Source organism: Oncorhynchus kisutch, linkage group LG4 (assembly GCF_002021735.2).
Source record: "Oncorhynchus kisutch isolate 150728-3 linkage group LG4, Okis_V2, whole genome shotgun sequence".
Lineage (NCBI taxonomy): Eukaryota > Metazoa > Chordata > Actinopteri > Salmoniformes > Salmonidae > Oncorhynchus > Oncorhynchus kisutch.
This window is the reverse complement of record NC_034177.2, coordinates 25,277,853-25,302,315: the sequence shown is the minus strand read 5'-3', so window position 1 is coordinate 25,302,315 and position 24,463 is coordinate 25,277,853. Positions and strand designations below refer to the sequence as shown.

The 24,463-nt window shown below is 41.7% G+C and overlaps 1 protein-coding gene across 3 annotated transcripts in view; it reads left to right on the top strand.

The window, feature by feature from the left end:
* LOC109889307 (cadherin-13) overlaps window positions 1–24,463 on the top strand; it is a 582,397-nt gene that overhangs the window by 524,780 nt on the left and 33,154 nt on the right. For all 3 annotated transcript variants that reach the window (XM_031822709.1, XM_031822708.1, XM_031822710.1), the window contains one exon: window positions 2,136–2,278. In XM_031822709.1, the coding sequence (XP_031678569.1) occupies window positions 2,136–2,278 (143 nt within the window). The remainder of the gene's footprint in view (window positions 1–2,135; window positions 2,279–24,463) is intronic.

Genomic DNA, 24,463 nt, shown 5'->3' with positions numbered 1-24,463 from the left:
TTGCAAGTGCCATGCTCTACCAACAGAGCCAAATGGGATTGAGCCACTAAATCAGCGGTGTGTGACATGAACACAGATGTGAACCCCCAGAGGCATGGCACCATTCCCCATCCAATCAAAATGCACCTCCCATCACCTGGCTCTCAGGATGACATTAGTAGGGTCATCCCTCAACCACAGACTCCAGCTGCTTTCCACGCAAATAGATTATTCTCTGAGGAGTTATCGGAGTTCATCCATTATCTTCACACTCCAACCACAGACAGAGCATCCACAGACATACACAGACCGTCCACTAAACCTCAGCTTCAACTTCACACAACACACGTTGCACTTCAAATATGCAGTCTCATCATGCTTCAATTGAACAGTTTTGTGTCTTTGATAGATATTGTCATTTCAGTGTCTCTATATCTTCCTTAGAAACAGTGTTAAAATGTATTTACTGAAAAAGCTCTTGCTAGCTGATATCCTATACAAGTGTGTAATCTTTTGTTGCTGAGATATTCTTGCATTGCAAGGTTTAAAAGAGCTTCTGTTGCTGCAGAATTGTTTTCCTGCTGTAGCAAACTGGGTACAGCAGGAAAATACTGTCGCTAATATATCTCCATATATAATCATGTTGTATTTGTCTCATACCATTGTCATGACTTTACTTTCATTAATCTGATGACTGCTATTTATCTAATCAACTAACTAGGTTTAATTGTAACATCTAACTCATTAGGATTTGGGTCACCATGATATTGGTTCTTTAAAGAGTTACCATTTCCTGAATTAAACTCTAAATGTCTTTACCTATCACATACATAAACTGTCACCTTATTAATCATAACCTCGTATCATATCATCATTCTGAACCGTCCTAACCTCCTGGATCTGAAAACATTTGAGCCTTACTTATGATTCAGTGCTGCTTGTTACAAAAGACATGGAGAGGGACAGAGGGAGAGGACAGAGACATAATATGTTAGTACATTTAGAAACTACTCTCACAGTAACCATATACTTTGCACACAAACTGCCGCCCTCTTTGAGTAAGAGATCATGAATGTATTTACGTGAAATGTCTTGGTTCTTCGTGTATTTGTCGGAACCAGGCCACCTAGGAAAGGGAGTTGGGCCTTTTCAGGTCTTCTACTGTTGTTCTCCTCTGCAGTCGATCGGTATCCTGTGACTTTTCATGTAGTCCTGAACAGAACTACAGAATTTATTCTCCTTCCATTTGCTCTGGAAGATGCTTCTTTGAAGATAGTCGAGCCAGCCGTGTCGATGGTCCCCAGTGGGGTGATGAGAGTAGGGTACTATGGTGATTTGAGAAGAATAGTAGAATGGTTCCACTTAAATTCACTTTCAAAGATACCTTACTTAGGACAGCTAATCAGCCGTATCAATGATTGTCTGGGAGGAGACTTTATCGCCTCTACCACAAGTTTAGATTTCAGAGTTCAAACCACATTAAAAGTGAGCTGCAGCTCCATGTCTCTCTGTTCGGATATGTTAATTCTTAACCCGTCATTTTATACAGTTTGTTCTAAAGGGCAGTTCTGTCAGGCTGACACGCTCTCTGACCTCCCCCAGGGGCATGACTTTTCACTGTGCAAAGTTATGTAAATCTATGGCTCCTAAAATCATTAACAAAAATACTTTCATAATTTTTTATATTTCATGCACAACGCATCGGTTGGACACTTCACACATAGAGTGGGTATACTTCCCAAGTTACAGTATTTCCTTTATAACATTTTTAATGACATCACAAAATAACAAGCAAACCGACATCAGTGTTTCTTTAGGTCGCCTCTGACCATTCCCCACATTCTATGTTAGATATATTGTTCCAGTATTCACTTTAGAACATGTTAGAGTTTTGGCGGGAGGTCTGTGTAGAGTCACATTCCTATGGAGAATATTGGAGAGGGAGATGCTGAAAGTTCTGTCCTAGATTTACAACAGGGGGTGAGCTGTCAACACCCACCGGTTCCCTTCTCCCCCCTCTGTGTGTGAGAGGGGGTATGGTTTAAGTTTTGTATTGCCATGCTGATCTGACCTATTTTGATTCTCACAGGACAGTCATGACACCATGGCATTGCCCTGACTATATTCTGATCAGCTGTCATCTGTTCCCTTTTCAGGTTTGCAGTTCTGAGAGACCCGGCTAACTGGCTTAGTGTGAACCCGGTTAGAGGTACGGTCAACACCTCTGCCAATCTGGACAGAGAATCACCTTATGTTCAAGACAACAAATACACTGCCATCTTCATGGCCACAGACAACGGTAAGTCAGAGATTCAGTAAATCTCTTTTAATAGTGATGTGGAGTCCTCAAAAAATGGTGTGATGATAATCTATTCTGCATCTGGAGAGAATATGGTATAAGGAATATTTAATCAAATGTCATGTCTAATTCTCAAATAATACCCTTACAAGTCACAGATTTGAATTAGTACATCAACACAAAAAAAGGATTGCTGTAGAACGGATGACAACTGGTATGGCGTGATTACTGTAAAGTTGTAGATAGTTCCTCTCCTATTTCCTCAAAGTGATGTATAACCATGGGTTTGCATAGGCCTTGGAGTTTTGATATCCAGGCAGACCCTTATAAAAAGTTTTTTTTGCTGTCCCCATAGGATAACCGTTTTTGGTTCCAGGTTAAAAAAAACTTTGCGGTTCCAGGAAGTACCATTTTGGGTTCCATGTAGACCCCTCTATGGAAAGGGTTCTACATGGAAACCAAAACGGTACTACTTGGTACCAAAAGGGTTCTACCTGGAACTCTGTCACTGACTGTGGCTTTGAGAGGCACACTCAGACCCACATCACTTGAGCCTGGAGGGAGAGAGAGGACAGTAGAAGGGGCTCCTCTCTACTAGGAGGACCTCAGGGAACTTCTGACAGATCCATTAACAGACGTGTGACATTATATTAGCGAGGCTTTCTTTTTTTCACCATTATTTAACCAGGTAGGCCAGTTGAGAACAAGTTCTCATTTATAACTGCGACCTGGCCAAGATTAGTCAAATCAGTGCAACACAAACAACAACATAGCGTTATACATTGAATAAACAAACATACAGTCAATAGTCAATAGAAAAAGTGTATATAGAGTAGAGGTCGACCGATTAATCGGAATGGCCGATTAATTGGGGCCGATTTCAAGTTTTCACAACAATCGGTAATCTGCATTTTTAGAAGCCGATTATGGCTGATTTTAATTGCACTCTATGAGGAGACTGCGTGGCAGGCTGACTACCTGTTATGCGAGTGCAGCAAGGAGCCAAGGTAAAGTGCTAGCTAGCATTAAACTTATCTTATAAAAAACAATCAATCTTCACATAATCACTAGTTAACTACACATGGTTGATGATATTACAGGTTTATCTAGCTTGTCCTGCGTTGCATATAATAGATGCGGTGCCTGTTAATTTATCATTGAAACACAGCCTACTTCGCCAAACGGGTGATTTAACAAGCGCATTCGCGAAAAAAGCACTGTCGTTGCACCAATGTGTACCTAACCATAAACATCAATGCCTTTCTTAAAATCAATACACAAGTATATATTTTAAACCTACATAGTTAGTTAATATCACCTGCTAACATGAATTTCTTTTAACTAGGGAAATTGTGTCACTTCACTTGCGTTCAGTGCAAGCAGAGTCAGGGTATATGCAGCCGTTTGGGCCCCCTGGCTCGTTGTGAAGTGTGTGAAGACCATTTCTTCCTAACAAAGACCGTAATTAATTTGCCAGAATTGTACATAATTATGACATAACATTGAAGGTTGTGCAATGTAACACCAATATTTAGACTTAGGGATGCCACCTGTTAGATAAAATATGGAACGGTTCCATATTTCACTGAAAGAATAAACATTTTGTTTTCGAAATGATAGTTTCTGGATTTTACCATATTAATGACCTAAGGCTCGTATTTCTGTGTGTTATTATATTATAATTAAGTCTATGATTTGATAGAGCAGTCTGACTGAGCGGTGGTAAGCAGCAGCAGGCTCGTAAGCATTCATTCAAACAGCACTTTCCTGCATTTGCCAGCAGCTCTTCGCTGTGCTTCAAGCATTGCACTGTTTATGACTTCAACCTATCAACTCCTGAGATTAGGCGGGCAATACTAAAGTACCTATTAGAACATCCAATAGTCAAAGGAATACGAAATACAAATGGTATAGAGAGAAATAGTCCTATAATAACTACAACCTAAAGCTTCTTACCTGGGAATATTGAAGACTCATGTTAAAAGGAATCACCAGCTTTCAAATGTATTGCCTTACCTCACTTATCCTAACTCATTTGCACACACTGTATATTAGAGGTCGATTGATTATGATTTTTCAATGCCGATACTGATACCTATTATTGGAGGATGAAAAAAAGCTGATTTCATTTCATATATATATATATATATATATATATATATATATATATATATATATATATATATATATATATATATATATATATATATATATTTGCTCAGAGCAAGGAACTTAAGCGTTAGCTTTTTTACATGGCACATATTGCACTCTTACTTTCTTCTCTTCTTTTACTTTCTTCTTGCTTTATTTAACCCAAATTGAACATGTTTCATTATTTATTTGAGACTAAATTGATTTTTTAAATGTATTATATTAAGTTAAAATAAGTGTTCATTCAGTATTGTTGTAAATGTCATTATTACAAATATATATTTAAAAAATAATAATAATAATCGGTATCGGTATCGGCGTTGAAAAATCATAATCGATCGACCTCTAATATACAGTGTGTGCAAATGCGGTAGGATAAGGGAGGTAAGGAAATAAATAGGCCATAGGGGCGAAATAATTACAATATAGCAATTAAATACTGGAGTGATAGATGTGCAGAAGATGAATGTGCAAGTAGAGATACTGGGGTGCAAAGGAGCAAAATAAATAAATAACAGTATGGGGATGAGGTAGTTCGATGGGCTATTTACAGATAGGCTATGTACAGGTGCAGTGATCTGTGAGCTGCTCTGACAGCTGGTGCATAAAGTTAGTGATGGAGATATGAGTCTGCAGCTTCAGTGATTTTTGCAGTTCGTTCCAGACATTGGCAGCAAAGAACTGGAAGGAAAGGTGGCCACATTCGGAATTGGCTTTGGGAGTTACCAGTGAAATATACCTGCTGGAGCGTGTGCTGCTAGTTGACCTGGAGCTAGTGGGTTTGGCGACGAATATGAAGTGAGGGACAGCCAACGAGAGCATACAGGTCGCAGTGGTGGGTAGTATATGGGGCTTTGGTGACAAAATGGATGGCACTGTGATAGACTGCATCCAATTTGATAAGTAGAGTGTTGGAGGTAACTTTGTAAATGACATCGCCATGGTCTGGGATCGGTAGGATAGTCAGTTTTACGAGGGTGTCTTTGGCAGCATGAGTGAAGGATGCTTTGTTGCAAAATAGCAAAATGGTTCTAGATTTAATTTTGGATTGGAGATGCTTAATGTGAGTCTTGAAGGAGAGTTTAAAGTCTAACCAGACACCTAGGTATTTGTATTTGTCCACATTTTCTAAGTCAGAACTGTCCAGAGTAGTGATGCTGGACGGGCGGGCAGGTGCGGGCAGCGATCGGTTGAAGAGCATGCATTTAGTTTTACTTGCATTTAAGAGCAGTTGGAGGCCATGGAAGGAGAGTTGTATGGCATTGAAACTCGTCTGGAGGTTAGTTAACACAGTGTCCAAAGAAGGATCAGAAGTATACAGAATGGTGTCGTCTGCGTGGAGGTGGATCAGATAATCACCATCAGCAAGAGAGACATCATTGATGTATACAGAGAAGAGAGTCGGCCCGTGATTGTACCCTGTGGCACCCCCATAGAGACTGCCAGAGGTCCACACAACAGCCCTCCGATTTGACACACTGAACTCTGAAATCTTTTTTGTATCCAAATCTGGCTTTAAACTTCTTCACAACAGTATCTTGGACCTGCCTGGTGTCTTCCTTGTTCTTCATGATGCTCTCTGCGCTTTTAACGGACCTCTGAGACTATCACAGTGCAGGTGCATTTATACGGAGACTTGATTACAGACAGGTGGATTGTATTTATCATCATTAGTCATTTAGGTCAACATTGGATCATTCAGAGATCCTCACTGAACTTCTGGAGAGAGTTTGCTGCACTGAAAGTAAAGGGGCTGAATAATTTTTGATTTGTTAAAAAAGTTTGAAATATCCAATAAATGTCTTTCCACTTCATGATTGTGTCCCACTTGTTGTTGATTCTTCACAAAAAAATACAGTTTTATATCTTTATGTTTGAAGCCTGAAATGTGGCAAAAGGTCGCAAAGTTCAAGGGGGCCGAATACTTTCGCAAGGCACTGTATCTGTGAATGTTTCCAGCACTATAGCTGTGTCCACTTGTCAACCTTTCAGTCCCACTCCTTCTTTCACGAGCGAGAGAGAGTTGAAGAGCAGGAGCAAGAGAGAGTGGTTTGAGCAGTTGGAAGAATAAGCATGTGAAATGACAGACTGTTTTAGAGGCAGATGATGGGGATGAGACCGCAGGAAAGAAACTGATCTGGAATATGGTGTAGTGTGGTGTAGTTTGTCATTGCCAGAATGAATTATGAGTCTACATTTTGTGCCAGCAGTATTTGATTCATTAATATGCATAATGTCAATAAAGGGGTTTAATTATCTGATTCCAGCTGTACTATCTGGACAATTGCTCTCAGTAGCCTAGTTCGGACATCATGATTTGACAGTTATGATAACAATATGTCATGATTTTTTGCAGATTTTTCTGTAAAATTATTGTCTGTTATGATGTTCATGCACCGATCAGTATAGCTGCTGCCGTATCCTGCTCGTAAATCATAGTTTTTGATGGCCATTTGAGCCATGTGTTGTATGTCTAAGAACATGCCCTCTGGGGCTATGCTGGAGTAATGGCCCATGTCTCCACAGCTAACCGAAGTTCCGTGCACTGCATGCCATTCTGTGTGTGTGTTTTCTTGTTTGTTTACGTGTGTGTGTGTGTGTGTGTGTGTGTGTGTGTGTGTGTGTGTGTGTGTGTGTGTGTGTGTGTGTGCGCGCGTGCTCGTCACCTGGCCTGGGGAAAGTGCTCTGTCATAGACAGGCTGAAGCTTGTCTACAATGATCTTTTAGATGATTGCATGACAACACACCTACGCCAGCTACTAACAGGGTATCGATCTGACACACATCTTTATCTGGAACACTCAAAGGAATGTTCCAGGCCTCCAACTGACCAGCAGAGTGCTCTGGCTGAGAGAGAGAGGGAGGGAGAGGGGTTGAGGGGGATGGTCCTTGCAAGAGAAAGAGAGCGAGGGTAAAAAATATATACAGATAAAAATAAAGATAAAGGGATTCAGTAGAGAATGAGAAGGAGAAGAGAGATAGATAAAAACAAAAGTCTTACTGTATATTATTCTATGGATATAGGCTGGGGGTCCTAGTGAGAGGGGAAAGGAAGACATTGTGATGTGGTCCAGGGGCAGCGTATACTATCGTCATTGATTTCCTCGCTCTACTTCCTCCTTTATAATTCAGTAGTTCTTAACTTTTCAGCCAGCAACAAACTTTTTAACATTACAATTATTCCACAATACTGACGACAGATCAGCTCCCAGAGATACAGTGTATTACCACCTATGGCTGGAAGTAGGCTATTGAGGCGACTTGTTATACTTAGGCAATAATAATGCACCAAGTCACAGATTGGGTAAATCAATGCACACATTATGTCACACATCATGAAACACATGCAAACATTACAGGCAGTAGGCTAGTTGCAAAATATAACTCAATTGAATAAACATGAAATTGATTTCAATACTATTGAAGCAGCCAATAGTATCGACACATGGTCTAACGACTCACTTAGTGAACATTCTCTCTATGTGCTTGCTTGGGAAACACTCTTAAAATGTTGGCTCGTAAATAACAATTCATCTGGTATGATCATCGTACACTCTTAGAAAAACAGGTGCTATCTAAAACCTAAGAGGGCACATTGAATTTACAATATGAACCTAATTGATGGAGTGAAAATAATGAAGCCTGTATATAGTGCCTTGTTGATTCTAAAGTAATAGTAGTAATACTGCAAAAAATGTGGCAAAGCAATTACATTTTTGTCCTGAATACAAAGGAATACAAAGTGTTATGTTTGGGGCAAATCCAATACAACACATCATTGAGTACCACTCTCCATATTTTGAAGCATAGTGGTGGGTGTGTCATTGGGCAGCGCACAATTGGCCCAGTGTCGTCCAGGCTTGGCCAGGGTAGGCCGTCATTGTAAAGAAGAGTTTGTTCTTAACTGACTTGCCTAGTTAAATAAAAGTTAAATGAAAAAAAAATCTGGGTCTGCTTTTAATCGGTGAGGACTGGGGACTTTATCAGGATAAAAAAAGAAACGGAATGGCGCTAAGCACAGGCAAAATCCTAGAGGAAAATCTGTTTCAGTCTGCTTTCCTTTAGACAGTGGGAGATGAATCCACCTTTCAGTAACAATAACCTAAAACACAAGCCCACATCTACACTGGAGTTGCTTACCAAGAAGACGTGAATGTTCCTGAGTGGCCGAGTTACACAGTTTTGACATAAATCTACTTGAAAATCTATGGCAAGACTTGAAAATGGTTGTCTAGCAATGATCAACAACCAATCTGACAGAGCTGGAAGAATTTAGAAAATAATCTTAGGCAAATGTTGCACAATCCAGGTGTGGAAAGCTCTTAGAGACATACCCAGAAAGACTCACAGCTATAATCGCTGCCAAAGGTGATTCTACAAAGTATTGACTCAGGGGTGTGAATACTTATATAATTTTCAATGCATTTGTAAAAATGTCCAAAAGCATGTTTTCACTTTGTCATTATGTGTAGATGGGTGAGAAAAAAACTAATATTTAATCAATTTTGAATTCAGGCTGTAACAACAAAATATGGAATAAGTCAAGGGGTAGGAATACTTTCTGAAGGCACTGTATTTTCATATTTTTTTACTTTCTTTTCTTTCAGGCACACAGGGAAGGGGTGGTAAGAGGAGGGTTATTTGGTCACAGGGATGGAGGGTGAATTTATGTATATCTTGAATATTATTGCCTGCCTCTGATTTGAACCCCACACAGAAAAAAATTATAATAATAAAAAGTTGGTATCAAAAAAATAATACAAATCCTCATAGACTTCTTCGTTCTAACAGTCGGGTCAACTCACCTGGGTGTCCTCCATTTGCCCTGCAGCCAGCCAGAGAGCAGTGAGGTGAGGACTGTGCTCAGTCTGCGTGGCCGAGCCATTGTTCTACAAGAAGGAGAAATAAATGGGTCCATGTTGCACTCGTTGGTGTGTGAAGTTGCAGATTCGCCTGAATTACTATGTTCCAGATACACTGTAATACATTTCTCTGCTAGTCAGAAAACACTCCTTCTTTTTGGAATGAACGGGGTGAATTCCACAGAGCTTTGCCTCACTACAACACCTGATGGCCTTGCACAGTGGAGCTATCAGAAAGATGAAGAAGGGGAGAAGGGGTTTCCTGGGTGTTTATTTTGGACTCCCTCGTCAGTGGGATTTTCTCCTGATCTCTAATGCCCTACAGAGCACTCTTTCAGTCCCCCTTGTGGGTATTTTATATGTTTTTGGCCATTTCCTGCAGTCAAATGACCAAATTGCCCTCTAGTGGCCTCATTGATGGAATATATTTGTATTTTCAAAATGTCATCATTAATACATTCATAAAAGTGTTTCTATGTCAAACGGTTTTGTTATATTTCAGTCTTCTGTGATGTATATAAAGTGTAATATTGGGATGCAAACTCAACATTTTATACATTTATACACTATATCTGACATGGTACAGGTGTCTTCTTTTTTTAAGCCCATAACCCAGATTTAAGACTACCAAGGAACACTCTGTGTGACCCTGATTTAGCCCACTGCATTTAGAGGTTAACGTGTTTGTGTTGAACATTTCCAAGGTTTGGGTCTGAATCCTATCTGCTTATCTAATAATGGTCTCACTCCCAAAAACCCCTACCACTATGTGAGATAGTAAAAGCTTCAAGGAAAAAGAAACATGCACATGTTTATGTGAATGCTCTAGTCAAGGTCTTAGGTGATGCTCAGTGTCAGCGTTGTGTTGTGTCCTGCATGATGTTGAATGGCTCTTTATTAAAAATGTGAAACACCCTACTGGTGGGCTGCACTTGTCAGTTAGAGTGATGAATACATTATCAAAGCCCCCTACCACCCGCCACCTTGCCTCATATCAGCAGCTCTTTATGTATGCATGAAGGAGCTGAGCGCGGTTTGTTTACGGTGACATACTCGACCTCCATACAGACGCTATGTAGAGGGAGAGCCCGCTCAGAACACTGCTGCACTGCGCGCCCACCCAGGGATATTATCCACACATTTAAGCAGGGTGATGCCTCAGTATTCATCAGAGCAAACTGGCTTCCGTTCTAGTGTAATTGAAAGCTAAGAAGGAGCAGCGAGCGAGGTGTCTGTGTGTTTTGTATCTCAGCTCTGGTGCACAGCTCCATAGAGATCTGATTCAACATGATTCAGATTCATTTGGCAGCTCATCGCCACAGGCCAGAATGTAGTCTCATAACCCTGGATGAGCTGAAGACCTGTCAATCAAACACCTGTACTGTCTGCAGTACTCTTCACTATTGAACTTAAAGAAAAACAACTCCATCCGTGCTTCATTTAGTGAGAAAACCAGTGCTCTTTCCCTCTATTAACAGTATGCCTCTCTCTTTTCAGTACCTCAGATAACTTCTGCTCTGCTTGTCCTGCATCATTGCTATGCTAAGTGCAGAGAATGAGATGTTCGTCCCCGTAATGGCCTGAGTAATTTCCAGCATTCAGAACTGTTCTGATACAATGATTTAGAGCGAAGTGTCTGTTATGTCTGCTCCACATCTCCAGTCAGACAGTGTGTTGAATCAGAGGGTAATAGAGAGAGAGGGAATTGAGATGGAGTAACGCTAACTAGCAGAGTACAGGGAGACTGTCTCCACGGGGACAGCAGTGTGACTCATGTGTCAGCCCACTGCAATACATCTGCATTCTAGATCAGTCACCACTGACTATGCCTCTGTCTGATAGACTGCTGATCTAAATTCTATAGATCTTTGTCTCGCTGTGCTTTTACTGCTCTTTAAGGAACTCAGTGAGGGCCGTGATTCATATCATTGATGAATCAATACCTGGCTAATTTGGGATTGATTGTGATTTTAACAGATTGAAGCATTCTGAATGGACTGGATCAGCTCTGACTGGCCTGCTGGCTGGCTGGCTAGCTGCACCAATAAAGGTGTTTAAAAGACCTCTGCTTCCCCTCAACATCTAACAACAAAACAAGCTGTCTCATAGAGGTCCTTCCAGCAGCCAGGTCTGCAGATCACAGGCTCCCATACAAGAGAGAGATAGAAAGGGATGGGAGAATGGGCCAGGATACCTCACCCCTCTGAGTGGACTGAGTGCTGCTTTTCACCCTCTGTGTTTTAGTCAGAGCTGACCCTGTATGAGAAGTAAAGCTGCAGGTGAGGAGGTTAACTACATAGCAGACATGTGTTTCTGCACAGCCAATCAATTATGACCCAGAGCTTTGAAGCGGGCCGTGCAGGGGAGGACGGAGTGGGTAGGGGGAGAGGAGCCAGCATCCGGTCCGGTCTAATAGCATTGTAATGGGATATGGTCGGGAAGCGGAGGAGATTACAGTCTAACACTGCCTCGCCTTCTGTTTTCTCCCCTGTCTCGTCTCTCTGTCTCGTTAACCTTGCCGCTCTATATATCTCTCTCTTTCATATTCAATTCAATTTAAATGTAATGGTCTTTATTGGCATGTGAAACATATGTTTACATTGCCAAAGCAAGTGATATAAATAATAAACAAAAGTAAAATAAACAACAACAAAAAATACAGTAAACATTAAGCTCACAAAAGTTCAAAAAGAATATGTCTATATACAGTGTTGTAATGATTTGCAAGTAGCTAAAGTACAAAAGGGAAAATAAATAAACATCAATATAGGCTGTATTTACGGTAGTGTTTGTTCTTCACTGGTTGCCCTTTTCTTGTGGCAACAGGTCACAAATATTGCTGCTGTGATTGCACACTGTGGGTGCTGCTATGGTGACCAGTGAACTGAGATAAGGCGGGCTTTACCTATCAAAGACTTGTAGATGACCTGGAGCCAGTGGGTTTGGCGATCGAATATGAAGATAGAGCCAGCCAACGAGAGCATACAGGTCGCAGTGGTGGGTAGTATATGGGGCTTTGGTGACAAAACGGAGGACACTGTGATAGACTGCATCCAATTTGTTGAGTAGAGTGTTGGGGGCTATTTTGTAAATGACATCGCCGGAGTCGAGAATCGGTAGGATAGTCAGTTTTACGAGGGTATGTTTGGCAGCATGAGTAAAGGTTGCTTTGTTGCGAAATAGGAAGCCGATTCTAGATTTAATTATGGATGGGAGATGCTTAATGTGGATGTGGAAGGAGAATTTACAGTCTAACCAGACACCTAGGTGTTTGTAGTTGTCCACATATTCTAGGTCTGAACCGTCCAGAGTAGTGATGCTGGACGGGCGGGCAGGTGCGGGCAGCGATCGGTTGAAGAGCATGCATTTAGTTTTACTTGCATTTAAGAGCAGTTGGAGGCCACGGAAGGAGAGTTGTATGGCATTGAAGCTCGTCTGGATGTTAGTTAGCACAGTGTCCAAAGAAGGGCCAGAAGTATACAGAATGGTGTCGTCTGCGTAGAGGTGGATCAGAGAATCACCAGCAGCAAGAGCGACAGTCATTTGAGAAACCAAGGCTGTTGAGTCTGTCGATAAGAATGTGATGATTGAGAGAGTCGATAGCCTTGGCCAGGTCGATGAATACAGCTGCACAGTATTGTCTCTTATCGATGGCGGTTATGATATTGTTTAGGACCTTGAGCGTGGCTGAGGTGCACCCCTGACCAGCTCGGAAGCCAGATTGCATAGCGGAGAAGGTACAGTGGGATTCGAAATGGTCAGTGATCTGTTTGTTAACTTGGCTTTCGAGGACCTTAAAAAGGCAGGGTAGGATAGATATAGGTTTGTAGCAGTTTGGGTCTTGAGTGTCTCCCCCTATGAAGAGGGGGATGACCGCGGCAGCTTTCCATTCTTTGGGGATCTCAGACGATACGAAAGAGAGGTTGAAGAGGCTAGCAATAGGGGTTGCAATGATTTCGGCAAATAATTTTAGAACGAGAGGGTCCAGATTGTCAATCCCGGCTGATTTATAAGGACCCAGATTTTGAAGCTCTTTCAGAACATCAACTATCTGGATTTGGGTGAACGAGAAATGGTGGAGGCTTGGGGAAGTTGCTGTGTGGGGTGCAGGGCAGATGACCAGGGTAGGGGAAGCCAGGTGAAAAGCATGGCCAGCCATAGAGAAATGCTTATTGAAATTCTCAATTATCGTGGATTTTTTCGGAGGTGGCATTCTATTCTTTTTGTAAATTCTTTCCAATGTATCAAGTAATTATCTTTTTGTTTTCTCATGATTTGGTTGGGTCTAATTGTGTTGCTGTCCTGGAGCTCTGTGGCGTCTGTTTGTGTTTGTGAACGGAGTTCCAGGACCAGCTTGCTTAGGGGGATCTTCTCCAGGTTAATTTCTCTGTTGGTGATGGCTTTGCTATTGAGGATTTGGGAATCACTTGCTTTTAGGTGTTTGTAGAATTTAACGTCTCTTTTCTGGATTTAGATAATTAGCAAATATCGGCCTAATTCTGCTTTGCATGCATTATTTGGTGTTTTACATTGTACACATAGGATATTTTTGCAGAATTATTCATGCAGAGTCTCAATTTTGTGTTTGTCCTATTATGTGAATTATTGGTTGGTAAGCGGACCCCATACCTCACAACCATAAAGGGCAATGGGTTCTATAACTGATTCAAGTTTTTTTTTGCCAGATCCTAATTGGTATGTTGAATTTTATGTCCCTTTTGATGGCATAGAAGGACCTTCTTGCCGTTTCTCACAGATCGTTGACAGCTTTGTGAAAGTTACCTGTGGCACTGATGTTAGGCCAAGGTATGTATGCTCTAGGGCAACAGTGTCGAGATGGAATTTGTATTTGTGTTCCTGGCAACTGGACCTTTTTTGGAACACCATTATTTTTGTATTAATGAGATTTACTGTCAGGGCCCAGGTCTGACAGAATCTGTGCAGAATATCTAGGTGCTGCTGTAGACCCTCCTTGGTTGGGGACAGAAGCACCAGATCATCAGCAAACAGTAGACATTTGACTTCAGTTTAAGTGCCCTCACCAATTCGTTGATATATATGTTGAAGAGGGTGGGGCTTAAGCTGCATCCCTGTATCACCCCCCAGCCCTGTGGTAAGAAGTGTGTGTTGTTTTGCCAATATTAACCACACACTTTGTGTACATGGATTTTATAATGTCGTATGTTTTTCCCCCATCACCACTTTTCATCAATTTGTATAGCAGACCCTCATGCCAAATTGATTCGAAAGCTTTTTTGAAATCAACAAAGCATGAGAACCCTTTGCCTTTTTTTGTCAATTTGGTTGCTGTTGACCCATATCACCGGTATTTATTGGGGTCAAATTTGTCTCCACTTTTGTGGATTGGGGTGACCAGTCCTTGGTTACAAATATTGGGGAATGTGCCAGAGCTAAGGATGATGTTAAAGAGTTTAAGTATAGCCAATTGGAATTTGTGGTCTGTATATTTTATCATTTCATTTAGAATATTATCAACCCCACATGCCTTTTTGGGTTGGAGGGTTTGTATTTTGTCCTGTAGTTCATTCAATGTAATTGGAGAATCCAATCTAGGTTCTGTTAGTCTTTAATAGTTGATTCTAAGATTTGTATTTGATCATTGTTATAGAGCTAAAAAGATTAGATAAGTGGTTTATCCATACATCTTCATTTTGGATAGATAACTCTTCGTGTTGTTGTTATTTTTGAGTTCTCCAATTTTCCCAGAAGTGGTTAGATTCTATTGATTCTTCAATTACATTGAGCTGATTTCTGACGTGCTGTTCGTTATTTTTCCGTAATGTATTTCTGTATTGTTTTAGTGATTCACCATAGTGAAGGCGTAGGCTCAGGTTTTCTGGATATCTATGTTTTTGTTTGCATAGGTTTCTACATTTCTGACTAAGGTTTTTGCATTCTTCATCAAACTATTTGTCATCGTTGTTAATTTTCTTAGGTTGTTTGCTTGAAATGTTTAGATATGATAAGGAAGCTGAGAGGTCAAATGTACTGTTTAGGTTTTCTACCTCCAAGTTTACACCTCCACTATTATAATGAAACCTTTTGTGCAGGAAATTGTCTGGAAGGGATTCGATTTGTTGTTGCCTAATAGTTTTTGGGTGGATTTCCACAATATTTTCCAACCATCTATATCATTCCTTAATATTATTCAGTTCCTTTGGCTTTGATGCCTCATGATTAAGCATAGCTCTGTTCAAATAGTGATTTTGCTGTGATCTGATATGGGGTGTCAGTGGACTGACTGTGAACGCTCTAAGAGACTCTGGGTTGAGTCAGCGACAAAGTAGTCTACAGTACTACTGCCAAGAGATGAGCTATAGGTGTACCTAGCATAGGAGTCTGCTCAAAGCCTACCATTGACTATGTACATACCCGGCATCTGACAGAGCTGTATGAGTTGTGACCCTTGTTTGTTGGGTATGTTGTCGTAGTTGTGTCTAGGGGGGCATATAGGGGAGGGAATGCTGTTACCTCCAGGTAGGTTTTTGTCCCCCTGTGTGCTGAGGGTTCTTGTCCAGTTCTGGCATTTAGGTAGCCACAGACTAGTACTTGTCCCTGAGCCTGGAAATTGTTGATCTCCCCCTCTAGGATAGAGAAGCTGTCATTGTTAAAGTATGGGGATTCTTTTGGGGGGATATAGGTCGGACATATGAGGATATTTTTCTCTCTGTTGAGATCATTTCCTTATTAATTTCTAGACAGATGTAAAATGTTCCTGTTTTGACTAATTTAATAGAGTGGGTTAGGTCTGCTCTATACCAAATTAGCATACCCTGTTTCACACCAAATTAGTCCCTTCCCTGTTTCACACCTGGTAGATTGGTGGATGGTACTACCAGCTCTCTGTAACCTAGAGGGCAACCAGTTTGTACATCTCCTTTATACCATGTTTCTGATAGGTTGACAATGTCTGTATTTAAAATGTCTTTGAAGTCTGGGTCTTTAGGCCAAATGCAGATGACCACAGACCTTGTATTTAACTAGTCAAGTCAGTTAAGAACAAATTCTTATTTTCAATGATGGCTTAGGAACAGTGGGGTAACTGCCTTGTTCAGGGGCAGAATGACACATTTTTACCTTGTCAGCTCGGGGATTCGATCTTGCAACCTTCGTTACTAGTCCAACACTCTAACCACTAGGCTACCTGCCTACCCTATATTCCATGATGATGAGACAGTAAAAGCTTTGTGTTCCATATTGTCTAGTGTTATTTTTGTGTGGTTTAGGCCCGGACCATCACAGTAGGTCTGAGCAGAGCATTTTTAGCATCTGCATACATACCTCTTAGGTCGCAGGATAGGGCTTAGGCGGGTGTAATAGTGGGGGTTGGGCCTGTTGCTCTGCTCACGGCCTGGGCATATGTCCTGCTGTCATGTTGAGGTCCTTGCCACAGGGGTGAGTGGCATGGGGTGGGCAGAAGGAGCATGGGTCTGATATGGGGGGGCCTGTATAGGGTGTGGCCAGGATTTGCTTGGGGTGGTCTTAGCTGGTTTGGGTGTGGCTGGTGATACCGTGGTCTGGGTGTAGGTCCTCTTGGCATGGGTTCTCTCGGTGCAGGTCCTTCAGGAGGGGGTCTTGCAGGTCTGGAAGGGTGTCTCGCTGGTCTGGGCGGGGTGTCCGTTGCTCTGTTGCTCCTGTGTGAGGTGCTGGGGTTACAGTTGAGGGCGACATCCTTCAGGGTCCTGGCAAAAGTTGGGATTATTGCCTTGTAGAGGTGGACCTGGTCGTAAAGGCTGTTCAAGTCTAGGGTGGAGTGGTGGGCCATGTGTACATTAAGTTTTGAGGCACAGTCTCGTGAAATGCTTGCATTCACCCGCTGCATGGTGGCAGGGTGAAAGTCTTTTTGTGGTAGCAGGGTGGAGATAACCACTTGTGCATTGGGGAAAGTGGAAGAAGCTTTTTCAATCACTCCCTTGAATGCTTTTGGCACCCTTTCCTGCTGTGCCCTCAGGTCATTTGTGCCCATGTGAATTATGATGTGGCTGGGGCAACTTAGTCTGTCCTTTGATAACAGCTCCAGGGCATGCCTAGTGTTTGGGTACCAGAGTTTTGCCACGTTGTGTTTGGGAAAAAGTTTCTCCTCTTGAATATATTTTCCATTGGAGTCAATGAGGAGAACGATCTCTAGCGTTTGTGTGTCCTCAGTGGATGTGGGGGGGTTGTGGGGAGGGCTATCGGGGGAACTGACAGGGCTGTTAGGGGGGGGGGTGGAGTCTGTTGGGTTGGTGTGTCCTGTGTTGTCTGTCCCATTGTGGTGTTGAGGTTGTGTTCCTGGTATGAGGTGGGCTGTTCTGCTGTGTCTGAGGGAGAGTCCTGCTCTATGTCACACCTCAGCTTTCTGACCTTGTCCTTCAGCTAAGTTGTTTACATTCCCCTCTTTGTAGCAGTCAGCAAATAGTGTCTCTGGATTGTCCTTGAGGAGCTTTTTTTGTACTTATTCCTTGCATAAATATTCTCAATATCAATAGGGTACTGTATTGTAATGACTTCTGGACAGGGATAAGCCTTTGGAGCTTTTGCATCACACATTTGATTTCACACTTCAGTGCTAATTGAAAGTTCCGCCAGGTCTGTTCTGTCACAGCATCTTGGTAGCTTAGTATGCTTGTTTATTTAGCTTTATATAACAAAATGACCTAGAGATTATTGCCTTTTACTTTTTGGCTTCAGAAGTAGCTTCAGACTGAATATTTCTCACTCTGTGTTGTGTTGGATGGTATTTACAGGTTCTGCTGTGTTTCTTCTGCATGTTTTGGTTTGTTGGAAGTTTTTTTATAGTCCTTGGTAGTAATAGTCCATTCAGGTCATTTTGTTTTAGGTATGGAATTTTGATTTGGATTCTATTCAAGTTTATCTACATTTATACAACTTTAATTTTTATCTTTTTTGCAGAATAACTCATGAGCTCTCTCTCTTTCTCCCTATTCCCTCTCTCTGTCCCACTCTCTCTTTCCCCCTCTCTGGCCAAACAAGTTGTTTTTATCCTCGCCAGAGAGAGAGCCCTTAGAGAAGAAAAGCAGTCGTCCTTCAGAGTTCCCATGTTTGTAATTAAAGGACACTCCTGTTAAATTGGCAAGAGAGAAAAGTTTGCCTTGTTTTTTGTTGTTACAAATCTGTCTAGTGTCCATGGTCAAATTAATTTGCCATGGTGAAGATGTATGCTATACTGTTTGTCACTGGGTGTTTCACTGAACCTTTTAACCACTTCTAATTAAAATGAAGTATAAAAGTAATAGAAATACAAGCCCAGTGGCTTTACCAATTGTCCAGCTGTCACTTTCTGTTATAAGTCTCTCTGTGAGAAAAAAAGGCCTTCATCGTGTATTTTCTTCCTCTGGACTTAAGGACATTTCAGAGTCAGCACAAAGCGGTGGCATGGCTGTGGGCTTTAGTGATGAAAGCTGCCAAGGACGTTGGCAGAGTGGGGTGACTGGACTCATCCTCCTAGTTTGTCTCTCATTAGACAGACATGGGAGGCCAATCAGCTGCTTTGTTCTTAGAGGGAGGTCTGGCCAGCAGGCTGGGAGGCTGCAGTTTAATGGTTTGTCTTTGACATAGCAGGCTCCAACTAGTCCCCTAGACCACTGACATTAATGACAGATCAGTTTTCTGCCATGTTTAAATCACCAGAGATACAGTGTGTTGAACATTTATATTTGGGTGTTTTTTGACATTCACATCCCCTTTCAACTATGAGATATCCAGATGTGATTAACCTTCTAATAATAATAATATACAGTATAATAATAATATATGCTATTTTTAACAGACACTTTTATCCAAAGCGAGGTACAGCCATTCGTGCATACATTTTCCATATGGGTGGTCCCAGGAATTGAACCCACTATCTTGACTGAGATAACAAATTAGGTATTGATTACTCAAAGTGTATTTAAAGAAGTACTGTTGATCATGCCATTCAACCACACACATTTCTTGCTAACAAACTATAGATTTGCAAGTCAGTTAGGACATCTACTTTGTGCATGACATAAGTCACTTTTTCAACAATTGTTTACAGACAGATTATTTCACTGTATCACAATTTCAGTGGGTCAGAAGTTTACATACATCAAGTTGACTGTGCATTTAAACAGCTTGGAAAATTCCAGAAAATGATGCCATGGCTTTAGAAGCTTCTGATGGGCTAATTGACATCATTTGAGTCAATTGGAGGTGTACCTGTGGATGTCTTTCAAGGCTTACCTTCAAACTCAGTGCCTCGTCGCTTGACATCATGGCAAAATCAAAAGAAATCAGCCAAGACCTCAGAGAAAAAATTGTAGATCTCCACAAGTCTGGTTCAACCTTGGGAGCAATTTCCAAACTCCTGAAGGTACCACGTTCATCTGCACAAACAATAGTACGCAAGTATAAACACCATGGGACCACGCAGCCGTCATACTGCTCAGGAAGGAGACGCATTCTGTCACCTAGAGATTAACATATTTTCGTGCAAAAAGTGCAAATCTATCCCAGAACAACAGCAAAGGACCTTGTAACGATGCTGGAAGAAACAGGTACAAAAGTATCGAGGTATTGGAGTGGCATCACAAAGCCCTGACCTCAATCCCATATACAATTTGTGGTCAGAACTGAAAAAATGTGTGTGAGCAAGGAGCCTACAAACTTGACTCAGTTACTCCAGCTCTGTCAGGAGGAATGGGCCAAAATTTACCCAATTTATTGTGGGAAGCTTGTGGAAGGCGACCCAAAATTTTAAAATTTTTTAAGGGTATGCTACCAAATACTAATTGAGTGTATGTAAACTTCTGACCCACTGAGAATGTGACGAAATAAATAAAAGCTGAAATAAATAATTCTCTCTACTATTATTCTGACATTTCACATTCTTAAAATAAAGTAAAACAGGGAATTTTTACTAGGATTAAATGTCAGGAATTGTGAAAAACTGAGTTTAAATGTATTTGGCTAAGGTATATGTAAACATCCGACTTAAACTGTATATACATTTGCTAATCAGGGGAATAGAAACAGGTGTGCGTAATGAGACAGTTCAGTGACGCCTAGAGGCCGTTGACGTATTCCTCCGGAACTTGTGCACGGAATGAGCAGCAGTACCGGGGGAATCCGTGACAGTACCCCCCCACACTAACTCACTATCGACACTGGCCTTGAGCACAACCACAGGTTGGTCAGGGACAGTTGCAGCTGCTGGAGTTGCGTCTGCATTGGACGGGACAGTTGCAGCTGCTGAAGTGGCCACGGCGTCGGACGGGCCAGTTACAGCGGCCGAAGTTGCGGCGGCATCAGATGGGCCAGTTGCAGCTGCCGAATTTGCGTCGACGTCGGACGGGGTCAGTTACAGCTGCATCTGACGTGCCAGTTGAAGCCGCCGAATTTGCGTCGACGTCGGACGGGGTCAGTTGCAGCTGCGTCTGACGTGCCAGTTGAAGCCGCCGAATTTGCGTCGACGTCGGACAGGGTCAGTTACAGCTGCGTCTGACGTGCCAGTTGAAGCTGCCGAAGTTGCAGCGGCGTCGAACGCGCCAGTTGCAGCTGCCGATGTTGCGGCGGCGTCGAACGGGCCAGTTGCAGCTGACGAAGAGCCGGCGGGCGGGCCAGTTACAGCTGCGTCAGACGGGCCATTTTCAGCTGACAAAGTTGCGGGCGTCGGAAGTGTCAGTTGCAGCTGCTGAATTTGCAGCGGTGGCAGACGGGCCAGTTGCAGCTACCGAAGTTGCGTCGTCGTCAGTCGAGCCATTCCCGCTCTCTCCATTTAGGGTTGGTTATTCTGTCACATTTTATAAATGATTGGAGACAGGCGCAGGAATACGTAATAGGATTTTTTATTTTCCACCCAAAATACAACATGCCATGAAAAGCCTCGGGACGAAGCCCAAAAGTAACACATATACAAAAACACAGGGATGTAACCCAAACAAAAGAGCAAGGCTAAACCTCTAATAAATACACGGAACAAGACCCATAATAACAATACACGGGACGAGACCAGTCATAACAAGTGCACAACAATAGACCAATAGACCAATCTAGAGGCAAAAGAAATTAACACCTAATTAGGCAAGTTGCTGGCTAGCAGAGTAGAACACTTGAAAAATTTAAAGGAGAGCCGTACACTCTAGCAGCTCAGATGCAATAATTTAATAACTTAATATCCAACGTCTCGACAGACAAGCTGTCTTCATCCAAGTATAATGACAAACACTGTGCGATGACTAGTTTGTATAGTGTAAAAGGACAGACACAGGTGCCTGTAATCATGGCCGGGTGTGGCCTGATTTCATTGGTTAATTCTCAGATATAAAAAAAGAACATACCAAAAACATGAAAGGATAGCATATACGATCATAGATACAATTTGGCTACATCGGCCTACAAATATTTACAATGGCAAAATCACAATAATCACAAGAATGTCTTCAGATCAAAGTCTACATTGAGACTCGAGAGGAGCAAGGGTCTTAAATTAAATATCCAGGCAGCCTCTCATTTTAACAATAACTTGTCGAGGTCACCTCCTCTCCTAGGGAGGGTGACATGTTCGATGCAGATATAGCATAGGGATGAAATCGAGTGATTTGCTTCCAAAAAGTGGGCCACACAGACCAACGAACAATAACTGACAGAACAGAGGGTACCTATATATAATTACTAATCAGGGGAATTGGAATCAGGTGTGCGTAATGAGATGCCTAGAGGCCGGTGACGTAGACCTCCGGAACTGGTGCACGGAATGAGCAGCAGTACAGGGGAATCCGTGACACTTGCTTTAAAGTTGAGTGAATAGTATGCTTTCATTCCTCACTTGCTGTTTCTAGTCGTATCAATAGCCTTTCCAGCAGCTTTATAGAATAAAATGACAACCAGAAGTCTATTTTGAAAGTAAAATGTCAAACTATCAGTGCACCTGTCCTCCTCAGTTGTCTCCCTGAAGTCATCCTTCTTAATAACACTCTCCCACTGCTAAATTGGCTGTGGCTGAACTAATTTACACCATTGATCAGGCAATCAGATTAGCATGAAGCTATAGTATTTCACATAATTCGCTAGAGAGAGAGATAGAGATGAATGTGAGTGATTTAGTGAATGAAGGGCCTTCTCTGGGTAGACTAAACAAGACCACTCACTTTTTTGCCATCTAGAACCGAAAGGGGTTCTTCGGCTGTCCTCATATGACAGGGATCATCAACAACAAAAATTTCTTGAGTGGATGGTCAGGGGGCCAGAACATAACTACAAAGAATTTGTAGACGCGCAAATTGACCGCGAGATGCTCAAACATATATAATATTTGACTAAAACATAATTTCAAACCTTGCTTACATTTGTACACGATCACATATAGTGCCTTCAGAAATGACTCACACCCATTGGCTTTTCATATTTTGATGTGTTACAGCCTGAATTAACATTTTATTAAATAGAGATTTTTGCCTACACACAATACCCTATAATGTCAAAGTGGAAGTATGTTTATAGAACATTTGACAAATTAATTTAAAATAAAAAGCTGAAATGTATTGAGTCAATAAGTATTCAATCCCTTTGTTATGGCAAGCTTAAATACATTCAGGAGTAAAAATGTGCTTAACAAGCCACATAATAAGTTTCATGTACCCCACACATACATTTATCTAAGGTCCCGAGCAGTGAGTTTCAAACACAGATTCAACCGCAAAGACCAGCAAAGTTTTCCAATGCCTCACAAAGAAGGATGCCTATTGGTAGATGGGTAAAAAAACAGACATTGAATATCCCTTTGAGCATGTTGAAGTTATTAATTACACTTTGGATAGTGTATGAATAGACCCAGTCACCACAATTGTCATCGGCAAGGACAAGGGAGTTTTTTGGGGATAAAAATAAATGCAATCGAGTTAAGCACAGGCAAAATCCAATAGGAAAACCTGGTTCAGTCTGCTTTCCAACAGACACTCGGGAGACACATTCACCTTTCAGCAGGACAATAACCTAAAACACAAGGCCAAATATACACTGGAGTTGCTTACCAAGACAACATTGAGTGTTCCTGAGTGGCCTATTTACAGTTCAACAACCAACCTGATAGAGCTTTAAGAATTTGAAAATGAATAATGTGCAAGTGTTGCACAATCCAGGTGTGGAAAGCTCTTAGAGATTTACACAGAAAGACTCACAGTCTCACTGGCAAATCTGATTCTAACTTGTATTGACTGAAGGGGTTGAATAATTAGTGTTTTAGTGTATTTGTGTTTTATCTTTCATAATTCATCATTTTTCTTCCACTTTATCATTAAATAGGTTTTGTGTAGATAGTTGATAAAAAATGACAATTAAATCTATTTGAATCCCGCCTTGTAACACAACAAAATTTGGAAAAGGTATTTCAGAATGCGTCTGTACAGTCATGGCCAAAAGTTGAGGATGACACAAATATCATACAAACAAAGTCTGGTGACTCTGTTTGTATGATGGCAATTTGCATATACTCAAGAATGTTATGAAGAGTGATCAGATGAATTGCAATTAATTGCAAAGTCCCACTTTGCCAAGCAAATTAACTGAATCCCCCAAAAACATTTCCACTGCATTTCAGCTCAGCCACAAAGGACCAGCTGACATCATGTCAGTGATTATCTCGTTAACACAGGTGTGTTAACGAAACATGGTTACCTGCAAGGAAACACGTTCCGTCATCATTGCTTTGCACAAAAATGGCTTCACAATCAACCATTTATCGGATCATCAAGAACTTCAAGGAGAGCGGTTGAATTGTTATGAATAAGGCTTCAGGGCGCCCAAGAATGTCCAGCAAGCGCCAGGACTGTCTCCTAAAGTTGATTCAGCTGTGGGATCGGGGCACCACCTGTACAGTGCTTGCTCAGGAATGGCAGCAGGCAGGTGTGAGTGCATCTGCATGCACAGTGAGGCGAAGACTTTGGAGGGTGGCCTGGCGTCAAGAAGGGCAGCAAAGAAGCCACTTCCCTCAAGGAAAAACATCAGACAGACTGATATTCTGCAAAAGGTACAGGGATTGGACTGCTGAGGACTGGGGTAAAGTCATTTTCTCTGATGAATCCCATTTCCGATTGTTTGGGGCATTCTAAAAAAAGCTTGTCCGGAGAAGACAAGGTGAGTGCTACCATCAGTCCTGTGTCATGCCAACAGTAAACATCCTGAGACCATT